Source organism: Delphinus delphis, chromosome 9, assembly GCF_949987515.2.
Source record: "Delphinus delphis chromosome 9, mDelDel1.2, whole genome shotgun sequence".
NCBI classification, from domain to species: domain Eukaryota; kingdom Metazoa; phylum Chordata; class Mammalia; order Artiodactyla; family Delphinidae; genus Delphinus; species Delphinus delphis.
In genome coordinates, this window is record NC_082691.1 from 31,088,838 (window position 1) to 31,112,650 (window position 23,813).

Here is a 23,813-nt window from a genome sequence, read left to right on the forward strand (position 1 = left end):
GACCGAGAAGGGTTTTTAACCCACCCTGCAATCTAACAGGTTAGCCCGCCACAGATTCGGGGATGCTGACAGAAGACCTGAGACTCCTAACTCAGAGCCAAAGGACTTTTATTACCCGCAGCCACCACTGTGGCCAGAAATTCAGCATTTGTGTAGGTTGCGCAAGTCCCAATTTCCAGTAGGCAGTGCAGAGTGGGCCCGGTAACACGTGCATGAGCAGTCATCACGATAGGATCAGTATTGCTGACTTTTTGCCTTCACTTTGAATACATCACAGCCCAGCACTGTTACCGATCCTAACCTTATTTAAAAGGTTGGTATTGTGTTCATCGTAGGCTTTTAGCATGAATTTTTATTTTTAAAAAATACTGCAGTAAAATATTATTTGTCTTGCGGCTTCCCTGGTGGCGCAGTGGTTGAGGGTCCGCCTGCCGATGCAGGGGACGCGGGTTCGTGCCCCGGTCCAGGAAGATCCCACATGCCGCGGAGCGGCTGGGCCCGTGAGCCATGGCCGCTAAGCCTGCGTGTCTGGAGCCTGTGCTCCGCAGCGGGAGAGGCCACGACAGTGAGAGGCCCATGTACCGCAAAAAAAAAATTACTTGTCTTGATTACTGAGTTTTGGGTGCCTCCTTAAATGTGCATCTCAAGCAAGTTCCTCATTTGCCTCTTTCTGGTCCCAGCCCAGCCTTCTCCCTAACGGGCCTGGGTAGGCTGGTGACTTGGCTGTCTGTAACCAACAGAGCATAAAAATTCGAGTTCTTCCCTCCCCAGAGTTTCCCAGCATACTGGGTCTGGTGCATATGGATGGCAGCCACCCTTGGGGATGGGGAGACATTGTTCCTATCCTTCCTTTCTTCTTAAGGCAGCTGCGATCAGGATGGAGAGAGTAAGGGAGGAATCAGGCAGCACGGACATCTCCATGCCAGGAAGGAAGACACATTTGCTCTGTGTTTCAAGCAGGCAGCAGCTACGCATGGCTCAACCAAACGAAGGTCCAATGTTTCTGAGCACCCAAAACCCTGAATTGAATGGCAACGTCGTCATTAATGTCACTGTTCATTTCAGTTTGGGGAACCCCTTGACTCAGAGGCCAGAGCCAGATATCGGTAGCTATCTGCCTGGGCCACGTGGTTTGCGGATTTCAGCTCACTCGCCACTGACTTGCACAGACAGCAACTTTTTTCAAGGAGTTCCTCTTAATCCAGGGCATTTGCTGTCTCATCGTGATAACATCTCTTAGCATCTTGCCTGGTTTTAGCCTAAGGGCTAAGCAAGCTTTCCAGGGCTGCAGCTGACTGCAGGAATTCATCCAGATTTCCTTGCGTCCGTCTCTCATCCTTTGGTGCAGCACTTCTGTCAGCATTTTCAACCCAGTCCAGGTCAGGAAGAGCCCAGATACCGGTCCGTGCGTCATCTCTGGCTTCCCAGAGCATTATCCTGTTTCAGGGCAATCTGACAGAGAGGGCCAAAGCTCCTTTTCTGCAGCCAGGTTCCACTGTAAAAAACTGAGACTTCTGTCATCGCAGAATGGATTTAAGTTTGGCGTGAGAGACTATACCAAGGGATGAGCCCTCAGAGGGCCTAGCTGTTGCCATTCTTCCTTCACAAGCACTGGTCGCCCTCTTCCCTCATTTCCCAAGGGAGCCAGCCAAAGTTTAAATGACTCACCTGGTCTCTGCTTCTCTGAAGGCTTCTCTTGTCAGTGTAGGGTCAGTGTAGGTGCTTGTCTCTGCAACTTTTATGTGAAAAAAGAGTACAACTTTCTGCCCACCAAGGACCTGAATCAGAATAGGGAGGAAATCCACGGCACCCCCAGAGGTGAGTCAGCAACAATTTCAGTACAGGTCTAGCAGCTCTATCCGAATCTACTTCCTGTTACTCAGCCTGAGAACCACCCCCCAAATCCTCCTCTTTAATGGCCATAAAGTGGAACGCTATTTATTGCCTGGTTGGCCGTACAGTTTGGTCAGCCTGTTTGCTACGGATCCCCATGGACTGCTCTCAAGGCCTGTTCATCAGCCCACGAGACCCTCATCCTTCCTCTTTGAGAAAGCCTTTCCGATCTCACTGTCACAACTGTCAAAGACCGAAGAGTCTGAGATTTTACTTGACTGATTCCAACTTAACATGTTAGCTTGCCACAGTTTTGTGGACGCTGACAAAAAGGACTCTGACTCAAAGCAATGGCAGTAGCCAGAGTTCCGCACTGGCTCTGGTTACCTGAGCCCCACTTCCCACAGGCTATGCAAAGGGCACCATGACCACGGCACAGTCAGCGGTGGCATTACAGGGAAGAACAGCTAGATTGGGGAATCTGAATCTTCTCTAATGAGTGATATGCTGGTCCTCTGTTCCACAGGCACTACCTCTATCTCCTAGGGCTCTTTGCTATAAAAAATACCATTGAAAAGAAAGTCCAGAACAAAGGTAGTCGGAGCCGCTGCTGGAAAGACATACAGAAGCCCAAGAGACCATACAGGATTATCTTCCGAAAGAACCAACAGAACTTGCTACTGGATTGGATGTGTGGGTGTGAGGGAAATGGCAAAATGAAGGATGACTCTCAGGTTTTTGGCTTGCACAAGGGGGTGGCATTTGGTGTCACTTAAATGGAGGTACCTGGAGGAAAGGATCAAGTCCTGCTTACATATTCATTCTGATTTGCCCACTACACATCCACAACAATATGCCAAGATGGCATTTGAATGTATAGGTCTGGAAGCCCAGAAGATAAGTTGGAACTAGTACTCCATGGATGAATACCATCCACGTAGGAGGTACTTAAGCCACGGAACTCAATGAGATGGTAAAGAGAAGAGTGTCCAAAACTGAGTTCTGAAACACGCCAGCACTTAGAATTCAGGTAGAAGAGAAAAAGTCAGCAACTCAGACAAGGAACTGTCCAGTGAGGGGAGGAGGGATCCAGGAAGTGATTAACCATGTCAAGTGTTTCTAGGAGCTTGAGGAAGATGAAAACAAAGCAGCATGGGCTGGGAGTGTTCAAAGACGCAGAACAAATAAGTATAGATAAACACAGACTCTTTATAGTGTGAGTTATAGAGGGAATTGGGCAACTGAGACTATGAGGCTGATACTTGGGCTTTGAAAAAAATTAAAAGGTATCAAATTTAAAGCGGGTATACTGAAAACCATGCAGCATAAACTATGACCAAAATGCACCTTTAGTTATGCTTCCCTGTGTCCCTTTAGTAGTTAGTGAGATTAGTCACCCCTCCACCCCTGGATGGAAATTCCAGTGGATACATCCAAACACTGACTGTTCACCTTATGTGAGACACCATCCTAGTGCTGGGGATACATCAGTGAATGAAAACTCTCATGACCTTGGCAGGCCCATGAATTTGTGTGCCCTTAGGTGACATAAGGTCCTACAATCATTTTCAAAGGAAAAATGTCTCTAGTAGGAAACTGAAATGCCTTGTCCTATGTAGTTATCAAATCATATCATGACGTAACATTCAGTATCATTTTCTCCTGAGGTCTGGCCTGCCTTGGAGCTGCAGTGGTTGGCTTCCCCTTTCTCCCAGCTCACACTCCCCAGTCCACCAGTTGCTATGTCCCTCTCAGGCCCGGTTAGAGAGTAATGAGGACTTTATGATCTCTAAGTCCGCAGTGGCTAAAGACACATCCTTGGGATAACCTGGAAGATGATTAAAGGGTGTTTTCACCTGATCATCAGAAAGGTCCTGCTGGCCTTTTTCTCCCGCAAGTCCTTGAGGGAGTTGGCTGGCAATTCGCTACTCTGAGTCGTCACAATCCAGCTACTCCCCTCTAGCCTCCTTCTGAGAAGGACTCCAGGCCCCTCCATATGGGCCCCAGATGACCCACAATGGCTCACCTTTCCTGCATACCACTCCCGTAGCGTTTGTTTTCATAAATTTTTAGAGTAAAGGACTATCTCAGTACATCAGCCAGTCTCCTTGCTCTGCTACAAAAGTGACTAGCCATTTCTTACCTTCTAGATTTTCAAGACAGGAATCAGGCTCCCGGCCAGAGCATCCTCCCAACCACAGAAAAACCTCAAACCTTCTGTGAAGGGCCACAGTGACGCCCTCCTCTGTAAGCTTTAAGTGAAGAGATGGACACAATCCCCCTAAGGGGTGGAGGGCATGGAATTCACAGCACAGCTTTGGGCCGAGATCTCCTCACAGAAGCCTCCCTTCTCCTCTCCTTGTAATGTCTTAAAGTATGTGAGGAGTTTCAAAGTTATAGAAGGTTTTCTTGAAAAGTACACATCTGAACTTGTCTCACCCTCGCTGGGATATCTGATAGCTTTCACACTGGCACCACGGTCAAAACCGAGGCAGGAACAGCACAGTTCTAATATCATATTCTACATATATGTAAGAAGAAAAATTACGTCAGTAATGGACTTGCTATAAATAACATAGTTACGATTTATCAAGGCTTTTCCATCATGGAATTAGATAGTAGACTTTTCTGAGAAGCTGACAAAAGAGAGAAGAGCCTGAAACTGGGGACCAAGTTGGAAAGCACTGGAGTGGTTAGGGGAGCAAGAGCTTTAAGATAATGAGGAGAGGGCCTCCCTGGGGGCGCAGTGGTTAGGAATCCGCCTGCCAATGCAGGGGACACGGGTTCAATCCCTGGTCCAGGAAGATCCCACATGCCACGGAGCAACTAAGCCCGTGCGCCACAACTACTGAGCTTGCGCTCTAGAGCCCGCGAGCCACAACTACTGAGCCCACGCACCTAGAGCCTGTGCTCCGCAACAAGAGAAGCCACCACAATGAGAAACCCGCACACCGCAACAAAGAGTAGCCTCCATTTGCCGCAACTAGAGAAAGCCTGCACGCAGCAACAAAGACTCAACACATCCAAAAATAAAATTAAATTAAAAAAAAAAGATAGTGAGGAGAGATTTACTTTCAGCAATCAAAGTAAAACCAGAGTCTGAAGAATTATGATACAAGCGTAACCTGATTTTTTAAAAATCAAAAACAGAAAGAGGTCTTCTAAAGTTATGTGGCTCTTCCGGTTAACTGTTCAGTCTCAGCTTCCTTTGATTACAGGAGAAGGTCAGACACTTTAGGGCATGAGAAATTACTGCTATCTGGTAATAGCATCGGCTGGGGAAAAAGGAAAAAGAACTCTAAAATGACTCTAGGATTTACCATAGTTACTCTGAGTAGAAACTGATAGAAGAAATAATTAATTTCCATTTTTCATACTGAAAGTGATTAAATATGTAGAATCTAATTTGGGATTTTCCAGAAAATCTATGGGAGCTGAAGCCAGGATAAATGAGGAGAGCGGAGAAGATGAAGAGTGCGGGCAAGGGAATGAAAAGAAGAGATGATAAAACCTAGTTCTGAGGTTTGCTTTCAGGGGAAGCAAAGAGGGCGCAAGGGAAAATTCTCTGTCAAGGGTGGGTGCATAGAAGCCTGGAGAACAGAAAGATGAAACAGCGAGTACCTGGTGTATCAAAATTCCAGAGAGATGCTAATGAAATAATTAAAAGAGTAGGTACCCCAGAAGAAAGTTGATAATGCCCCCCAGTGTTGAATAGGGAAACCAAGAGCTGATAGAGCTCCCAGCAAGAAAGAGAAATGGAAATATGAAACAGGACCAGATTTGTTCATAATATAGTAAACCTTAAACAAGCCAAGTTGATTGACTCAAATTATCAGTTATCTGGTCACTTCATCATTGAATATTGATATTTTACTCTTTAAGATTCTGACTTCCAGTGGCTCTGCAGAAATATCTTTATACAAAGTAAAGAGGAAAACAAACAAAACAAGAAAATCTGTGTGAAGTCTTGGCAAGCCTTCAGGACACCAAACACAGAGAGTGTTTGCTTACAAATCCTAAGCAATGTTTCCATGTGCATCCCAAACTCAGAAGATCCAATATAATTGCTGTATTGGTTTGGCTAGAATAATAACAGAACTGTGGATGATTTGGGTTTTTTCAGTTTGCTCTTTTTTCAGTGCTCTCTTGAGTTGGCCACTGTATTGAATTTATAGTCAAGACACTTAACTAGGCAATCTTTTCTTACAGGTGCAGACAACGACCATGTGCATCTCGGTTAGCCTGAGTGGATTCGTGGTCCTGGGCTGTTTGTTTGCACCCAAGGTGCACATCATCCTGTTTCAACCCCAGAAGAATGTGGTCACACACAGACTGCACCTGAACAGGTTCAGTGTCAGTGGAACTGGGACCACGTATTCTCAGTGTAAGTATGGAACTTGACACTGACCCCTTCATATATAGTAGGGAGCAGGCTAGAAGGAGAAGCAACAGACATAGACAGAAACAGGCAACACACGTCCATCCCCATAATCAATCTCAACTCAATTTAGTAAGTGCTGGTTTGATCACTGTGTGCCAGGTACTGTGCTGGGTGCTAAGGATACAGTGATAAGCAGAAGAGGTCAAGGTTCGGTTTTGGCAGTACGCGGTCTAGCAGGGATGACAGACATTAAATCCATAACCACAAATGGGATTTTTGACCAAGTTGTAGAGCCAGAGAACCAAGTTTCTAGTCCTAACTTTGCAACTAGGTCAACAGGTAACCTTGAGCACATCACTTTACTGTTTCCTTCCTTAGTTGGCCTAGAGGGTTGGACTAGACTGGTGCTCTGTAAAGTATGTTCTGTGTCACACAGATGCTGAAGGTGCTTCATGAAAATTAGAAGAGGAAGATAATCAAATAAGGTGGAAAATGCTACATCCTAAATACCCACTTGGAAGTTCAAAGCACCTCCTTTGACATGAGCATGAAAAAGGTTTTTCAGAATCTCTACAGCAGGGAAACCTGTTTCACTTTGTTATTTACAGTTTCTTAAAAGTAATTGATCACAGTAAAATCAACTGCACAGCCCATGGAATACACTTTGGAAAACGCTAGAATAGATCTTCCTCCTATTTCAAAGACAAAGACACAATTTTTTTTTTTTAGCTGAGGAGGCAGTGCTCACTGAAAGATACCAGGGTAACTCCCAGCCAGAATTCTCTCACCTCCTGGCCTGCAAATATCTGCAACAGTAGCCTTGGAGAATCATTTAATTCTTCAGAGGCATCTAAAACACAAAGGTAGCTAAAGGGGACAACCTTTTAAGCCATTTTCAGCTAATCTATGGTATAAAGTAGGAGAAATGCACTGACAGAAGGATGAGGGGGAAGGAGGGGAGAGGAAGGGGAAGGGGGGTGGGGGGAAGGAGGGCTGGAAGTGACAGAGACGAATGACTACTTCACAATTTTGCCCCGAGCCGATTAGAAAGGAAACTTTGAAATAGCTCAGCGTCACAAAGTGAGCAATCGCATTAGTGCCCCAGTTTCTCCAACAAAGTGCACAATTTTATAGGGCTGCCCTTTTCCTGGCAAACAAAGGGAAGACTGACGGCTGACAGCACGTGTTCCGTGATGCACTGTGTATACCACTCCTGTGTCTCAGCTGCTATAGAGATGGAGACCTTATTGCATTTTCAGCTAAATTTCCAGGTGTCACGAGGGCTGAGCCCCAGGACCTGGTAAAACTTGTCAAATAATTTTCCTTGCACCTTAAAGAAACCTGCTTATTTCTTGAGCAAACAAATCTCTTTTCCAACAGTTGAACTATGAAAGCTAGCCAGTCCAGACCAGAAAGAACTGGCATATAACTAATAATAATAACTAACAAAAACAACAATAATACAGCTAAGAGGAACTATCATTTATTGTTTCCTTTGTGCTGGGCACTGTGCTAAGTACTTCATACATGTGTGCACGTGGGATATAGCTTATTTAACGCTCACAACTCTTGGGGATCTACCCAAGGTCACACGTATTGAAAGTGGCAGAACCAGAACTTAAGAGCCAGTTTCTCTGATTTCAAAGCCAGGGCACCAAACCACCTTATCGTGCTACTCCATCCAGAAAACAAGCCGGGAAATTTCCCATGAACTACTTACTTGGTAGACTTTCCAGGGAGAACAAAAGGAAAATTACCCTAGGCTAGGCAGCATGATTTACCTCTGGGCAGGAAGAGTCTTGTTGATAGCTTAGAGCTCTTCTTGCCTGTTATTAAAACAATTTAGCAGAGTCCCTACGTCTTCCACAGACACTTTTCAGATCTCATACATCCGAACCTCGGTAATTTAGATATGGTGGCGTTTTCTAACGTATGTACTAGGAATTAATAAGTTCCTGAAGAGTTAACAAGGACACTTTACCCAATCGAGTCTCCCCTCAGAATTTCAGAAATGTTCATTTACACAAAAACAATGGACTGCAACTGTCATGGACCTGCTTCAGCGGTCACTCGGTATCTAATCTGCCAGTGGCCCAACTGATACTTCAAGGAAGGAGTCTATCCAGCCCAACATTTTAGGACTACTTTGTTACTCAGTGAAATTTAATTTTTTTCCTTAAAAGGGTCTAAATTTAGATCTCATTTTTGCCACAATTTTCCTCTAATTAATCCAAATCAAAGAAACGGCAGTAAAGTAACAGAGTGAAGTATTTGAGTGGTATCTCTCGGCATTTCAAAGTGCGTAAGTAACGAATCCATTGATCTTTTATTTGTATTTGTAATTCTTTATCTTTTACTCACGATAGTTTAGTATTTGTGGGCTCATTTTATCCCATGTGTACAAGATATCACAAGTTCTATTTTATAGGTGAGAAGATAAGAGAAGTTACTTCTCAAGGACATACAATGATTCAAGAGTTGACACTGGATTTCCTGACTTGTGATTAGTATCCTTCCTATTTTAACAAATTGGAACCACTGTCATGAAGTTCATTAAAGTCATTAAATGCCTGAATGCTTTCTATACACCAGATATTTCTAAGCACAGTGGTGAATAGGACAGAATCCCTGGTCCCAGGAAGGTTAGTGTCCGGGGCAGTGTTCTTCATACTGTAGAATGTAATCCATTAATGGGTCATGAAATTTATTTAGCATGTTTGACCAGCATTTTTTAAAAACGGAAATAGAGGGACTTCCCTGGTGGTCCAGTGGTTAAGACTCTGCACTCCCAATGCAGGGGGCACGGGTTCGACCCCTGGTCAGGGAACTAAGATCCCGCATACCGCACGGCATGGCCAAATTAATTAATTAATTAAATAAAATAAAACTGACCTGGACATTTAAAAATAATAATAATAAAAAATATAAAAATAAAAGAGAAGAGAATAAAGTATCTTAGAGTGCATCATATGTAACAGGGTAAATAGTATTTCACCAAGTTTGCTCAAGTTTATGTATGGGTACCAGGTTCAGGTAAAATATTTCTTTCTATGAACTGCAATCAAAGATATTTGAAAGCCACTTGCCTATGGGATCTAGTTCTATGTATAAACGTGTTACTGACCCACTATGATGAAAATTTAAGCAACTGGTTTAATATTTCAGTGCCTGTTTCCTCCATTATAGATTCAGCTCAATTAATATCCATCTCCCTCCTAAATACTGGGAAGTACGCTGTTTAAAGAATCAAGAAAAATCCTTAAACTGCTCTGCATTCATTAAGTACAGCGTATGCTTTTCCTAGGTTGTACATAATTTATGTTCTTCTGGTTAAGTATTTGCAGGCATTTTATTCCAATGGATTATTGTTCCCAGTATTGCTGCTGTTTTTCTGACCTAGTGCCTCCAGAGGTAAAAACAAAAACCCCATGTATGGACGAGAATAAGCTGGCATAGCAACGGAGTTACCCCCCGCACAGACACATTTAGTTATCTATTCCCTCATAACGAACTTCCCCCAAATTTAGTGGCTTAAAAGAAATCCCTTTTGTTATCTCTCCTGATTTAGTGGGTCAGGAATTCAGGCAAGGCTTGACTGAGCAGTCCACCTGCTCTGCAAGGCCCTGACTGGGGTCCTCCTGTGGTGTCAGCTGAGACTGAACTGATCTGGAGGGTCCGCAGTGATTCACTCTCGTACATGGTGCCTAGGTGGGATGCCTTCTCTCCACATGGGACCCAGACAGCATGACAGAGCCCACCCAGATTCAAGGGGAGGGAGGCAGACTCCACCGCTCAAAGAATTTGTGGCCATTTTTATTATGCTGCGCTCTCCAAATCCCAAATCCAACCGGTACTGCACTCTTAGCAGGGATTAAGTGACATGACACACTTAAGCTTATGCAATACCAAGAAGTCACCTTGACTGGAAGCTGCGGCCGTATTAATTCAGGGTTAATTCTCTGGCGAGAGAGTAGCAGAGATACCACATCACTTTGGAGTCTAAGTGAGCTCCCTGACAGCAGCTAAGGTGGCTGACAGCAGAAAGAAGTTCAGTTAGCGGGTTTTAAAATCTGAGCAGTTGCTCCCAAAAGATAGAAAAGCACGGCCAAACTCAGAAGCAGGCATGGAAGAAAGAACATCGTTAAGGACATCTTGGAAAACTCACCATTTGAGAAATGTTTACATATTGCTGTATGCAAAAGAGACCAATTTTAGTTGTATCTGATTAACTACATACAGTGGGAGTCAGAATAATAAAAATGAAACAGTAATTTTTCTCCACTAAGTGTACCCATAGGCCAGTTGTCCCCAATATTTGTGTATTAAAAAAAAAAAACTCTTTGAAATGAAGATTCCCAGGCCCCACCCTTTGTATCATGGGGTCTTGGTAAAGGCCAGAAGTGTGGTCGGTAACAGATACTCCAGCTGGTTCAACAGAGATGGTCCAAGGAAAATGGTTTGAGAACCTTGGCCCAAACCATCCTGTCTGCTTCATCCACTGCTATCAGTGCAGAGCAGGGAGCTCCACTTAGATGCCCTCAGAGAGAAAGGAGGCCCTGGGTTCAGAGAAGGAAAGGCCCTTGAAGTCCCATCCTTTGCTTCATGATGCCAAGAGCCACATCCCGGCACAGTCATTTCCCCCATTGTTGTCCGAACCCTCCACAGAAGGCATTTCTCCCATAGACGCACCTGGCCACTCAAGAAACATTTACTGAAGGTGGGAATGCACCTTCCAATAGCAGTAGGACTCAGAGACCCTGAAATCCTAAGTTCATATCTATAATGCTGCTCCCACACCCACACACATAAGTAAACATCCTTTGTATTTGGAAGAGGAAAAAAAAAAAAAAAGAGGTCATTCTTTGTTTGGTTCAGCTTTAGAAGCAAAGGAGCTTCCCACAGCTGATTCCCAAAGACAGGCAATCAAAAACGTATGCTGAGAATCTTAGCATCTGCAAAGGCAATGATTTTTTCTTTTTTTAATTAAAAGCCTTCCCTTCAGCACTACACCTGACAGCATCTTGTTCTACCAGCATGGGTGCAGAATGTAAGCGAATGGTGTCATTGTGAGGGAGACAAACTGGATGCACACGTGAGGTTTGGCAGCATAAGATCCTATAGGCCCTGCGCAGGTCAGAATACTGCTGACGCTAATATGGGTTTGCATCAGCGTAGGCTGCGGGGAGAAGAAAGAAATGGAGTGTGTCCAACAGTCTTCAGAGCTATTATGTCCCCAGACGTGGTCCTACAGGGATGTGTATTTCCCTTGCTCACGGTGATCATTCAGATGTATGTATGTCATTATCATTAAATCAGCCAAGGGGCTTCTGCTAATTAATGATGCCCAGAGTTGGGTCCCGGAGGAGCCATGGGCACATGGAGATTGATTTTCTCTGCCACCACCTTATTCAGAAAGTCACTTGTCTAGGTGGTAATGTGCGAACTGCTCAATTAATAGAATTATTCTTTATCACTAAGCATCGGCACATTATAAAAAGAAAGCAGCAGTCTAAAAAGATCGAGGGAACCGTCTTCTAGTTTCACAGTATAATTTGCCACAGAGCTTCAGCAACAGAAAGCAAGTACCTGAGGACAAGCCTTTGCATTTATCAATGGCCAAGCTTTGAAGATACCCCAGTTGGCCAGGGCAAGCCATTGTTCAACTCTGAACAGGACTTTATTTAAAGAAAAAAAGCACATAATGCCAAGTTTCTTCTCTACTGTGCTAGTCCAGAAAAACAGCATAATGTGCCTGCACTTTACAGTTCAGGGAGTCCCATGATGACTGGCCAGCAAATTAGGAAGTTATTTGGCAACCCAGACTGAAATGAACGTCTTCTTCGCCACAGGCGTAAGTATATTATAAACATAAATCCTCTCTGATCAACGTAGGAAGAGCCTAGAGTTGTCAGTAAGTTGAGCCATTTGCTTCCAGGCAGAATACACCTAGTACATCCAAATCAGATATACGTCAATCCATTTTCCCTTAAGAGAGCAAAGTCCACAGCACTCCTGAGAACCTCATTCTTTCTATTCCCCTTCATTCCCTCATTGAGGATGGGGGGATAGTCTCCAGCTATGATAGGTAACCCTATTATACGTTAGGAAATTGATGTTTAATACCTCTCCTTCTTTTATTTGACATTTCCATTTACTTCTCTCACAACCACTCTAAAGCAACCCTTAAATCATTTTCTCTTTACCTCTACTATTTTGCTAGGTTTTCCCCAGGCAGCTACAGCCCACCTTCTTTATTACACAGCCTGGAGCTGGAAGGGATGCTAAGGATCATTTATTCTAACAAACACATTTATAGATGAGAAAACCAGGGTCCCATCTATTAGGTACTTTAAGGAATTTGATAACTGAAGTCATAGATAAAACTCTCAAAAGCTGCTCTATGGCTCCTGTGGCCTCTGGATTTTCTGCCCCAGCTCAGTTACAAAATTCATCTCAGAGACTATCCTTTTTTTTTTTTTTTTCTTTTGCGGTACGCGGGCCTCTCACTGTTGTGGCCTCTCCCGTTGCGGAGCACAGGCTCCGGACGCGCAGGCTCAGCGGCCATGGCTCACGGGCCCAGCGGCTGCGCGGCATGTGGGATCTTCCTGGACCGGGGCATGAACCCGCGTCCCCTGCATCGGCAGGCGGACTCTCAACCACTGCACCACCAGGGAAGCCCTCAGAGACTATTCTGACAGTAAGAATCTTAGCATCTGCACATGCAATGATTTTTTTCAAGTTAAAAGCTTTCTCTTAAGCACCACACATGACAGCATCTTGTTCTACCAGCATGAGTACAGACTTGTGTTCCTCTCAAAAGCCCATACCAGGGAGTTCAACAGCATAAATCATGTCTCTTTGAGCCCCCGGTGATCCCCACGCCCAGGCTGCACACAGACAAGGTGTGGCATTGATATTCCAAAGAGGCTACACACTAAGTTTCTTAGAAAATGTGATTTGATGAAGACAAATGAATGTAGTTAATGTTTATGTCAGATATAACTTCTCTCATTTCCATAGTTTTTTAAAAGCATCACTTTCTTGAATTACATTACATTGTACAGTTTCTCTTCTGTATTGTACATTAGAACAGAATGTAAACACACCAGCTCAAAGAGAGTCCCTAAACCAGCGGGTCAGGTATTGTATGAGAGATACCTATAGTCATCTGCATTTCCACATAACCCCAAATTTATTAACGCCTTTGGGAACAGGGTACCGTGCTGAGAACTATGTATATATGTCAATAAAAAAGAAAATATGTATTTAATCAAATACTGCCCATACATGGATCTCAGATGATCAAAACCTTAAAAGAAAGCAAAGGGTCTAACCTCAATTTATTATATGCTATTTCTATGACTTCATTTTTAGTGAAATTCTCTGGAGGACATCTATAAATGGAAATATCTCTGCGCCTATAGCAGGAAAATGCCTACTCATATGGAAAAAAAATTTTAACATTTCTGCCTTACCTGGAATAATTTCAGAGCGTTTGGGAGAGAAACCACTAACCAAGTAAATGTGACCAATTTGATGGATAATTCACTCCTTCATTGAAGAAATTTTTGTGCCCAGGCTCAGCTCTAGGCACTGGAGATGTGGTAATGAACAAAACAGACCAACTCTACACTCACGGTGCTTGCATTCTAATCAGGCAAGAGGGGGCACAGAGAGACGAACCGACAGTGCTTAATAACTCAGGTGCTGACAAGTGATGTGAAGAAAATAATATGGGACATAGGCAAATAAGGTGGACTGAGGATACAGAGAGTTCCTGTTTTTATAGAGTGGAAGGAAGTGATAAGGTGACACTGAGCAGAGACATGATGGAAACGAGAGAAGGGAGCCAGGCCGATATCTGGGGGAAAGACATTCCACGCAGAGGGAACAGCAAATGCGAAGGTCCAAAGTTAGAAGAACATCTAAGAGGCCAATGAGGCTCTAGGGAAATGAATAAAGGTGAAAGTGACAGGAGGTTAGGACAAAGATGGAGCAGATCTTGTAGGATTCTGCAAGTCACTGTAAGGACTTTTACTTTTCTGTTGCAAGGACTGAGAAAACACTTGAAGGGTTTCATCGGAGCTGTGGCAGGACCTGACTTTAAAAGCATGGTTTTGGCTGTGTGGGCAGAATACAAGACAGCAAGTAGGCAGAGACCTCATTTAGGAGGCTACTGCCTAACCCAGATGATGGTGGCTTCCATCAGGTTGGTAGCAGTGGAAGCTGATACAGCATGCAGTTGCTGTGGATAACTGGAAGGTGAGGCTGACAGGATCAGCTCCACTAGAAAGAAGGAGTAATTAATGCCTGACATTATTTGATTAGAGTTTAACCCTTTCGGCTTCTGGTTTGGATCCCCTAGATGTCGTAGCACGTATAGCTCCTATTAGTTGTTTGAGCCTTGGGGTGAATGAGTTTCTGCTCCTCGCCTGAAAACACATTTGGATAGAAAAGAGGGGAAACAGGAGATGTGAAGCAACTAAGAGGATGTGGGAAGAATGAAAAATAGGTAGAAGAGTACAAAAAAATGTTGAGTCTTCTTATTTAGAAATTATTGTGCATCCAACTTTGGTACTTCTTGGGGGAGGGAAGAGAGAATAAAAGAACACGATTGGAAAGGACCGCATGATGTGGCAACAGTGGACTGAGGTATTAAGTTGAAGATCAAGTGGCATTTCTGTTCATGAGGTAATTAAGTTGCATCGCGGTCTATAGAAAGGTACATGCCGTATTTTCTCTTCCCATGAATCCTGTCTCCTAAGAAATGAATCACTGAATGAAGAAGTCTTTGCTTTCATAAGTTCTAACTTCACACTTGGAAACTAAATCTTATGTTTACAGATTTCTATCCAACATCATAATGAATATGATTTCCTCTTAAGACTACTAGTAACAGTTTAAGACAATTACTTTGGTCATAAAGGGGGAAACACCCCCTGAGAATCTAGCCCACTTTTATTACTAATGGAATCTCAGTCTCCCACTGAGAAATCTCTGACACAGCAAGGCTACCAAACAAGTGGCTAGCAGTGTCGCATCTGCCCAGACAACATCATCAACACATATACTTCTTTTGAAATGGGACCAAGGGGCCCTAGCACAGGTAAATTAAGGTGATGAGTAAAAAACCAGATTCAATGACAAAGCAGGAGGACAAGGCAACAAATAACGGATGGAAATTGTATTCCATGACCACAGAATTAAAATATCTAAACAAGCAGACATGCTGGGAGAAATTATTTGGGGTCACCAGGAGCGAGGAAATGGAACAGATGGAAACAGACTGGAATGTCTTTTCTGTTTAAATGTTTGTTTTATTTTTTTCCAAGTCTGATCTATTACACAGAGTAACACGCTGATTCTCAGGAACCAAGTCTCCGTCACTAAACTGACTAACAGACTTGGCATCCCTAAGAATCTATTAAATAAATATGTTGAGCACTGATCGAGGGCCCAGTTAGAAAAAAGCGGGTCATTTTCTCCAAAGTCTGGCCAGTCTCTGCTTCACTGGTACAAAAGTGGATTTCACGGCGCTAGACAAAGCTGCCACTTGGCTGCATTGATCTCTAAAGCTTCACCAAGTCTGTGAAGCAAAACGTGCCTTTTGATGGGTGTGAATGGTCCTTCTGTGGTCAGCTGTGGAACTGATTAGGTCTTTTACAGCTATCTTCACTTTTCACTTTAAGTAGCAAGAAGTACCACGTAAGCCTAGAGCAACAGCGGCTACTCACCCCCACTCCCAGAAGAGCCAAAAATAAGCCTGCACACCTCTTATTTCTGACAGAAAGGATGATTATAGAAATCTGCCTAACCTCACTTAAGAAAATAGGTTAAACTTACGCCATTAAAAATCTCGCGAGAATTTCATTAAAATCATAGAAAAGCTCATCACAAAGACACACACGAAAATGACGGCACTTTCCTCTTCCACGTATTTTACTACCTTGGGGAATAACAGATGGGCTAATCCAGGAGCATCTGTAAAATATTTATGAAAGGCAAAGTAATTGAGATGGTAAACTCATAAAACAGTAATTTCCTCTGCTATATTCAGCAGTATGTACTAAAACGAGAATTTTTTTTACATAATAAAAAATGCACTGGCAAAAGCTACAGATGAAACAGAAAAAGAGAAGCAGAAAAATAGAGGTTACAATCCCCTTCAATACACTAAAAAGTGTTTAGGGGGAAAAAATAACTGCAGAGTCTTGCGGGGCTTTTTGCCGTTGTTATTCGTTGCAAGAAGACCTTGAATTTGCATTGTCTTCCCCTCGAGAGTTTAGACATTCTAACATAGGGTGTTCCCTTTAATGTCCCTACAAAGCAGGTAGGTTATTCCAGGTTATTCTGTAACCTTCCATAATGATGTCCACAGGGCGTTTAGGAGAAGATTATGTGACACTAATAAGCTCGTGGCTATCTGGGCAGCCCGTGTACCTTACCTACATGGTCAAAATATACCCAATTTTTAAGAACTTAGAATGCAGTCAGCAAGCAAATCACAAGTGCACACTTAAGAAGAGAATTACACTAAATTCCAGAATAGTGTGGGGAACATCGCAGTAGGTTTCTGACACCATCTTTAAAAGTGCAGGTAGAGAGGGGATTAGACTAGTTCAAGGTCGACAGCAAGGAGCATTAACACACTAATCCCTGGTTCTCCTAGACGTACCCCCATGACACATCTTTCCTCTTCAACCTCTGAAAATGAAAAACCTGCACAGAAATAATAAAATTTGATCTTGGAAAAGATGAAGAGCTTAGTCCAAATGTCAAAGGCAGCATGCCTGCTATGGGATGCTCACAGCCCCAGCCAGTTCTTTGCAGACGTGGGTGATGGTCGAAGCCACCATGTGGCTTGAGAAGCAGAAAGGCCAACCTGCTCCAAAATGAGGCTGCCAAAAGGCCTCACATTTGCTGGTCATTTCTTCAGGATAATAGATTATTTCTTTCTTTAAACTTTCTCGGTTCCCCCATTCTTTGAAAGGCAACCATTCATACAATCATTCAGAAAATATTTATACAGTGTCTATTCCATGACCAGCAATAGGGATAAAATAATGAAAAAGACAAGCAGAGCCCCAGCATACTTTCTAGTCAAGAGTATAAGATGTAAGACACTAAGGAAAAAAAAAAAGGCAAGGAAAAAAACTCAGCTTTAAAATGGGATAACGTGACAAGAGAGAAACTGGCTGGTTACCTCAGACTAGGTGGCCTGATGACAGCCTTTTTCAGAGGGTGACATTTCACACGTGGATGACAGGAAGGAGCCAGATATGTGATTAAGAGAGGGAAGAACATTCCTGGCAGAGGCAACAGCTATTACAAAAGGCCAGAAACTGAGAAACAGGTATTCTGTGTTTGAGAACAAAAGCAAAAAAAGCGTAGGGGCGGGAGCACAGAATTAGGTGAATTCAGAAAGATAGGCATGGTCTGAATCGTGCTGGGATTTATAAACCACAGTAAGGAGAGCACAAAGAGAAGCCACAGGAGGTGTGTAGGTAGGTGACTTCCATTTAAAACTACTCTGGCTACTGTATAGAGGAAGCATTGCCGGGAAGCAAGGGTGGACACGGAGACCCCAGTAGTGCAGCTATTCCAGTGGCCAAGAGAGAGGGAATGCTGGCCTGGACCGGGGCGCTGGATGCAGAGACAGAAGTAGTTGGAGATGGAGCCTGAGTTGATTGGACTTGAGCATGGGTTTGACACGCAAGGAGAGACAAGAAAGGAAAGAGGCTTAAATGTTAGACTTTCGGTTTGGATAACCAGGCAGATGGTGAGACCATTCACTGAGGAAAGGAAGACTAAATGGGGACAGGTCAGGGAATCAAAAGTCATGTGTTGGCCACTTGATTTAGAAATGCCTATTAAACAGCCACATGGAGATGCCAAGTAGACAGGTGGTTACAAGGAAGCTGCAGAGAACGCACATATTGAATGGCCAGAAGCACTCTCGTTTGGACTCCGTTTCACCTTGTTCTTTCTCTTGCCTTACCTAGCTTTGATGAAGCGAGAATTAAAGTATACTAAGAAGCTTTGCAAAGAATAAATTAATGCCCTCGCATTTGGAATTATTATCACTATCACCTTCCATCCAGCATTTATCTGGCACACGCTATGTCTTCATTGTAGAAGTTTCAGGAAATGTGGATTATGCCATCCCTGTCCCCCAAGATATTGCAGCTTTTAGCGGGTTCATACTGTAAAAGAAACTGAACCTCATTCTAAAAATGATAAAAGGAAAAAAATCTCCAAAAGTGTTACCACGTCACATGACTCCACTGTAACCTTAGGCAGCCACACAGACTTGACTTCTCACAAACCTAGACAAGTAATCAGTGCAGAACTGAAAGGCTGGAGTTTCCCTAGTTGGGGCGGTGTCTGCTGAAAGACTTCAGTGTCCCAAAGATGGTGAATGTTCCCCCACTTACTGCCACATAGTATCAAATTTCATACTTAGTTTTTCCTTCGTGTTTAAAGAAATTCCTATGAAAAATGCAATTTCATTGAGCAAGGATATTTCCACTAGGATAGCGAACATGAACACTTTAGCATGACATGAAATTAGTTTATCTGATTATTAACCAAGAGCTATGCCCTTAAAGAATGGGACAGCTGACTGGGCAGCTTGACCTGAGCTGTGGTCAGGTAGCCAAGAGGGTCAGCTCCTCCCAGGCAGAGTGTGTCCAGATGGACAGGTCAAGCGATGGGACGTCATCAGCTCCAAAAGGTAATGTGAGGCCATCGCTAACTGATTCTCTTGGCCATACAGTTTCATCCTATGCAGGATGGGGCTCCTTGCTTTTGTTCTCATTCAGTAAAAGGAAAGAGCTTTGAGGGCAAAACAGGTATCACTTAACTGTCCCTAGATTTCTCAAAAAAACAAAACTTTTGTTTAAAACAAGTTCGGAGCTAGGAATTTTATCTAGGAACACGACAAGCCCTAAAAAGAATGAATATACATATCCGTATTATACTCACACCCTGACACTGTCGTCACTATTGTCATTAACAAGAGCATCATAACTTTGGAATGTCTTCCTGTCTGCAAACTATTATGAAATTGAAGTTCTTAGCACCACAGCCCTCACTAGAATTTTCACTGAGGTTATGCACTGAACAATGAAAGTATAGCAAACCATTCTCTCAGGCAGTAGAGTTCACGGATGACTTATGGCACTATGTAGAGACGTGCCTGCCCAGAGAGAACAAAATTAATTAAGGTATTGAAAATAGTAATTAATTTAACAGTCTAAGGAAACTGCAGTGAGCTTTCAATTTTGCACACTGTATTTTAACCAGTTTAAAGATTACCAAAGCTAATTTTAAACCCACAAGTGGCTTCTTTCAACAGTGATTATGCTTATCAACTCTCTCCAAGAGGTATGACAGTAATGGAGGTAAGTTCCAGGATACAAACTAATTTTGAGAAGAGCGCGTTTAGAAAGTTGACCTACTACAGCACTAGATCACCTAGCATTTTCCAAGGCCAAGTTAAAGTGAGTTTTTTACTTTTAACTAGTGTCTAGGATTATCCATGCCAGTAGCTCTGTGGCCCCCTTGATTAATCCAGAATTTTCTGTCCTGCTCTGTTTTCCAGCCTCTGCAAGCACGTATGTGCCGACGGTGTGCAACGGGCGGGAAGTCCTAGACTCCACCACGTCATCTCTGTGATTGTGAATTGCAGTTCAGTTCTCGTGATTTTAGGCTGTTAGATGAAAGTGCTCACATGCAGCTCCGGAATGCGGAAACAGAGCAAAAGAACACCCCTAGTACCTTTTTTTAGAAACAGTACAATAAATTATTTTTAAGGACTGTACAGTATATAGTGACGTGCTAGAACTTTTTAGACTGATTTTAGTGTCCCTATTATTAACAAGTCCCCAGAACATGGAAATAACCATTGTTTACAGAGCTGAGCATTGGTGACAGGGTCTAACAGGGTCAGTCTATTAGAAAATACAGTGGCGATATTAGGTAACTTTTTTTCCTATGAAGTTTTTTGTAGGTCCTTGTTGTAACTAACTTAGGATGAGTTTCTATGTTGTATATTAAAGTTACATGATGTGTAACAGGTTGTTTTTCTCAGCACAAAGTAAAAAGCATCTGTATTAATGCAAAGATATTGAGAATAAAACCTTCAAGGTTTTCCAGCATGGTGGATAATGGCTTGTACTTTTTTTTAATCATCCCAGGTAATTTGAGTATGTTGACTTTAGACCATTTCTACTTTTTAATGTTGGAAGAAATGATCTAACCATGCTTCTCTTCACATCTAGATACACTGAACACAAGTTGTTACCCTACGAGGGAGCTGTGAGCAGATGTAGCCTTCTTTGCAGATCGCATGATCAGAATTTGACTGATGACAGCATAAATATCAGGGGATTACAGTGGCCAGATGATAATACCCTTGTTGGTTTCTTTAAGCCACATCTGTACGGCAGCCCAGATTTTGCCCAAATATGGCTCTGAGGCAAAGAGAGGGTTCCTCCATCCCTGCATTCCTCTGATTGCAGAGGCTGACCTGCCAGGGGAGGTTTGATGGCTCTCATTTCCCAAAACAACCTTAATTACTAGCAAGGAGCCTGGGGAAGCATCTTGTTATTCCATTGGAAAATCACTCTCATGGTTCACAGCTGAACGTAGCAACAAAAATGTAGCACATCTTCTTTTTCAATGCTTTTCCAAAGTCCCAAGAACCATGCTCAGGCATATAGACTCATCTCTAAACGTGAATGTTTTACTAACCTAAATAAAGGAGCAAACAGGGAAAGCACGGATAAGCTACAACTGGCTCATTCTTACCAGCACTGTCCTTTTTCTCCCGGTAAACCCTTGAGTCACGAACCATTGATTCATGCAGAAAACTTCGCTGAGTACCTATCTGCTAGGTCCTGCACCAGATACCATGGACAGAGAAGGTATTCGTCTCCTGCAACTCGTCTGACAACTTAACACGAACTGGGTGGCTTAGAACAACAGAAACTGGCTCTCAGTGTCATCAGGGTTGCACCCTCTTAGCTGCAGGGGAGAATCCATTCCATCCCTCTTCTAGTTTCTGGTGGCTGGCAGCTTCCTGACATCAAATCAGTCTAATCTCTACGTCTACCTTCATGTCACCTTCTCCTCTGTGTGTCCCTTATGAGGACACTTGTCATTGGATTTAGAGCCCACCGGGACAATGCAGGGTGATCTCATGTCAAGATCCTTAATGACATCTACAAAGGCCCTTTTTGGAAATGAAGTACCATTAGGATGTGTATGTATCTTTTAAGGGGTCACTCTTCAACCCACGACAGAGAAAAAGATGATTAACACATAGTTCTTGCCTTTAAGAAGCAACAAGACTGGAGAATATGCTAATGAGGGAACTGCAACTGAGGAAGGAAGAGGAGGCTATGAGGGACCCACAGGCTAAATAACCAGGGCCTGGTTAACCAAGACTGGTACTACTTTAAAAATATTCAGAAATAATGAGCAGGTGCATAAAAGCCAACAGGACTGGCCTTGAAGGAAATAAAGTGAGGAGTCCTATGTTAGAAATTCCCTTCTTCCTTCTGCATGCATTTGAATCAGCATCCTCATCAACGTGTTCAAAACTCACCAGATGCTCAAAGACCACAGTGCAAACAGTCTCTAAACTCTCATATTCAAAGAAGAACCTGGACTGGGGGGGAGTGGGTGGGGCAGACTGAGTCACAGATTCAACAGCACTAGATGGCAAAAAAGAAGTCTGTTGGCCTTCCCTGGTGGCGCAGTGGTTGGGAGTCCGCCTGCCGATGCAGGGGACACGGGTTCGTGCCCCGGTCCGGGAAGATCCCACATGCTGTGGAGCGGCTGGGCCCGTGAGCCACAGCCGCTGAGCCTGCGTGTCCGGAGCCTGTGCTCCGCAACGAGAGGGGCCGCAACAGTGAGAGGCCCGCGTACTGCAAAAAAAAAAAAAAAAAAAGTCTGTTGTGACAGAAACTGGCAGGACTGCTAGATAAGTGTACTCAGAATGAGCATCTGCTCAATATCAAGGCAACGGCAAGGCTGATGGGAGAGAAAATAAACTCAATCCACTGATGGGATGTGACAGGCTAAGGAAGGCAGTATCAGTTGGGTTGTTCAGAGACACAGCTAACGCCTAAAGTAATCAAATGGATCATGGATCTTTGTAAACAAGACAATGGGGCTGTGGGTGAATCCTGAGTGGGTGTTTCTGAGAGCTGGGTTTCGATCTATGGCCGCTCTATTTCACTCACTGCCTTTGCACTGAAAGTGCATTGACCGACAGCTCTCATCACCTTTTTCTCCCCTGCCTCGTACCGTGTTTCCTATTCAAAAGTGCATCCTCTAACGTGTGATCCCTAGAAGTAATTTTTTAAGGAACTTTCAGCATCTGTATGGAAAATAGCAGCTATAAAATCTTTTTCACATGAGGCATTTCAAACAAATAGGTTTTGGATGGATTCTTTTTTAACTCCGGTAATGACATTTCATTCTCTCAGAATATAAAACTTACTGAGCCGATCCATCTTTGCAAAAACATCCTGAATTTAAGGAACTCAAGCAGAATGCTCTATCCCACTCATAAAAAACATATCAGAACCTAATGTTATGGTTGATTATTGTCGGATTCCTGAGAGTTGACCGTGTCTGGAATGCTCCGTGTCCTCTCTAGTTCAAGTATTAAGATTCTCTTGCGCACTCAGGCTTCTCATGGTAAAATAAAAAGGTCCCATTTGCAAAGTGTGAGGCAAGCTGGTTTGCAGTCCACACAGAGGACAGATTAGGAGAGTGCCTGAAAGGAGTTAATTCAGCCAGTGTCCCTTTACAGTATGCACCCCACACTGCCCCTCAGCTCACCCCCTCTTTATCCACGCAACCACCACGAGAGTTCTGGGTGCCAGAGCTCTTCAGCAAAGGGCTAGAAACATGGAGAAGCCAAGAAAAGTGAGGCGCCAGGAAGATGCACCATCCGTATGGATTCTAACCTTCACAGCCCTAATAAGGCCCAAACCCATGAATAAGGCAGCTATCACTCCTGTCCTGTGACAGAAAGCTTAGATGTGCACAGTTGTCACCGGTTGGACTCGTTCATTTAAGCCAAGCAATGGTAATCTGAAATCAGCCATCTGAGACAGAGGAAATATTTACTCCCCTCCAAACCAAATTTACCAATATCCACAAGCTATTTTAGACAGGGCTCTTCATCGAAGAGTCACTGTTCATAAGATGAGGAAAATTCCAGCAAATGAAAAGCCAAACTGGGACATTTCGTTCAAGGCGACTGGAGGTCTGTTTCTTGAACCATCAATCACTGAAGGAATCCTACGTGTCTTTTGCAGCTCAGTCAGTCTTAAAATAGGATTCGGTAAATGCGTGTGGACTGAGGTGTGTGCAGCCTGAACACACGCAATGGACCCTCCAGGGCTGGCAGGGGACCCTCTCCAGTGCCAGAGCTCAGGAATCTAGGCTGACACTATATGCATCAATATACACTACTTCCACAGAGTTACTTGAAATAAATCTGTACGTAAGATTGAATATTATCTCCAAATCCAGTTACCTTAGCAACAAATGTCATAGAAACCACAATGAGAAAGGCTTT

The 23,813-nt window shown here is 43.5% G+C and overlaps 1 protein-coding gene across 2 annotated transcripts in view; it reads left to right on the top strand.

Annotated features, from left to right (window-relative positions):
* GRM3 (glutamate metabotropic receptor 3) overlaps window positions 1-20,370 on the top strand; it is a 234,208-nt gene extending 213,838 nt beyond the window's left edge. For both annotated transcript variants that reach the window (XM_060020344.1, XM_060020343.1), the window contains 2 exons: window positions 6,043-6,217; window positions 19,818-20,370. In XM_060020344.1, coding sequence (XP_059876327.1) covers window positions 6,043-6,217; window positions 19,818-19,891 — 249 coding nt within the window. In that variant the 3' untranslated portion in view covers window positions 19,892-20,370. The remainder of the gene's footprint in view (window positions 1-6,042; window positions 6,218-19,817) is intronic.
* Window positions 20,371-23,813: the final 3,443 nt, after the last annotated feature.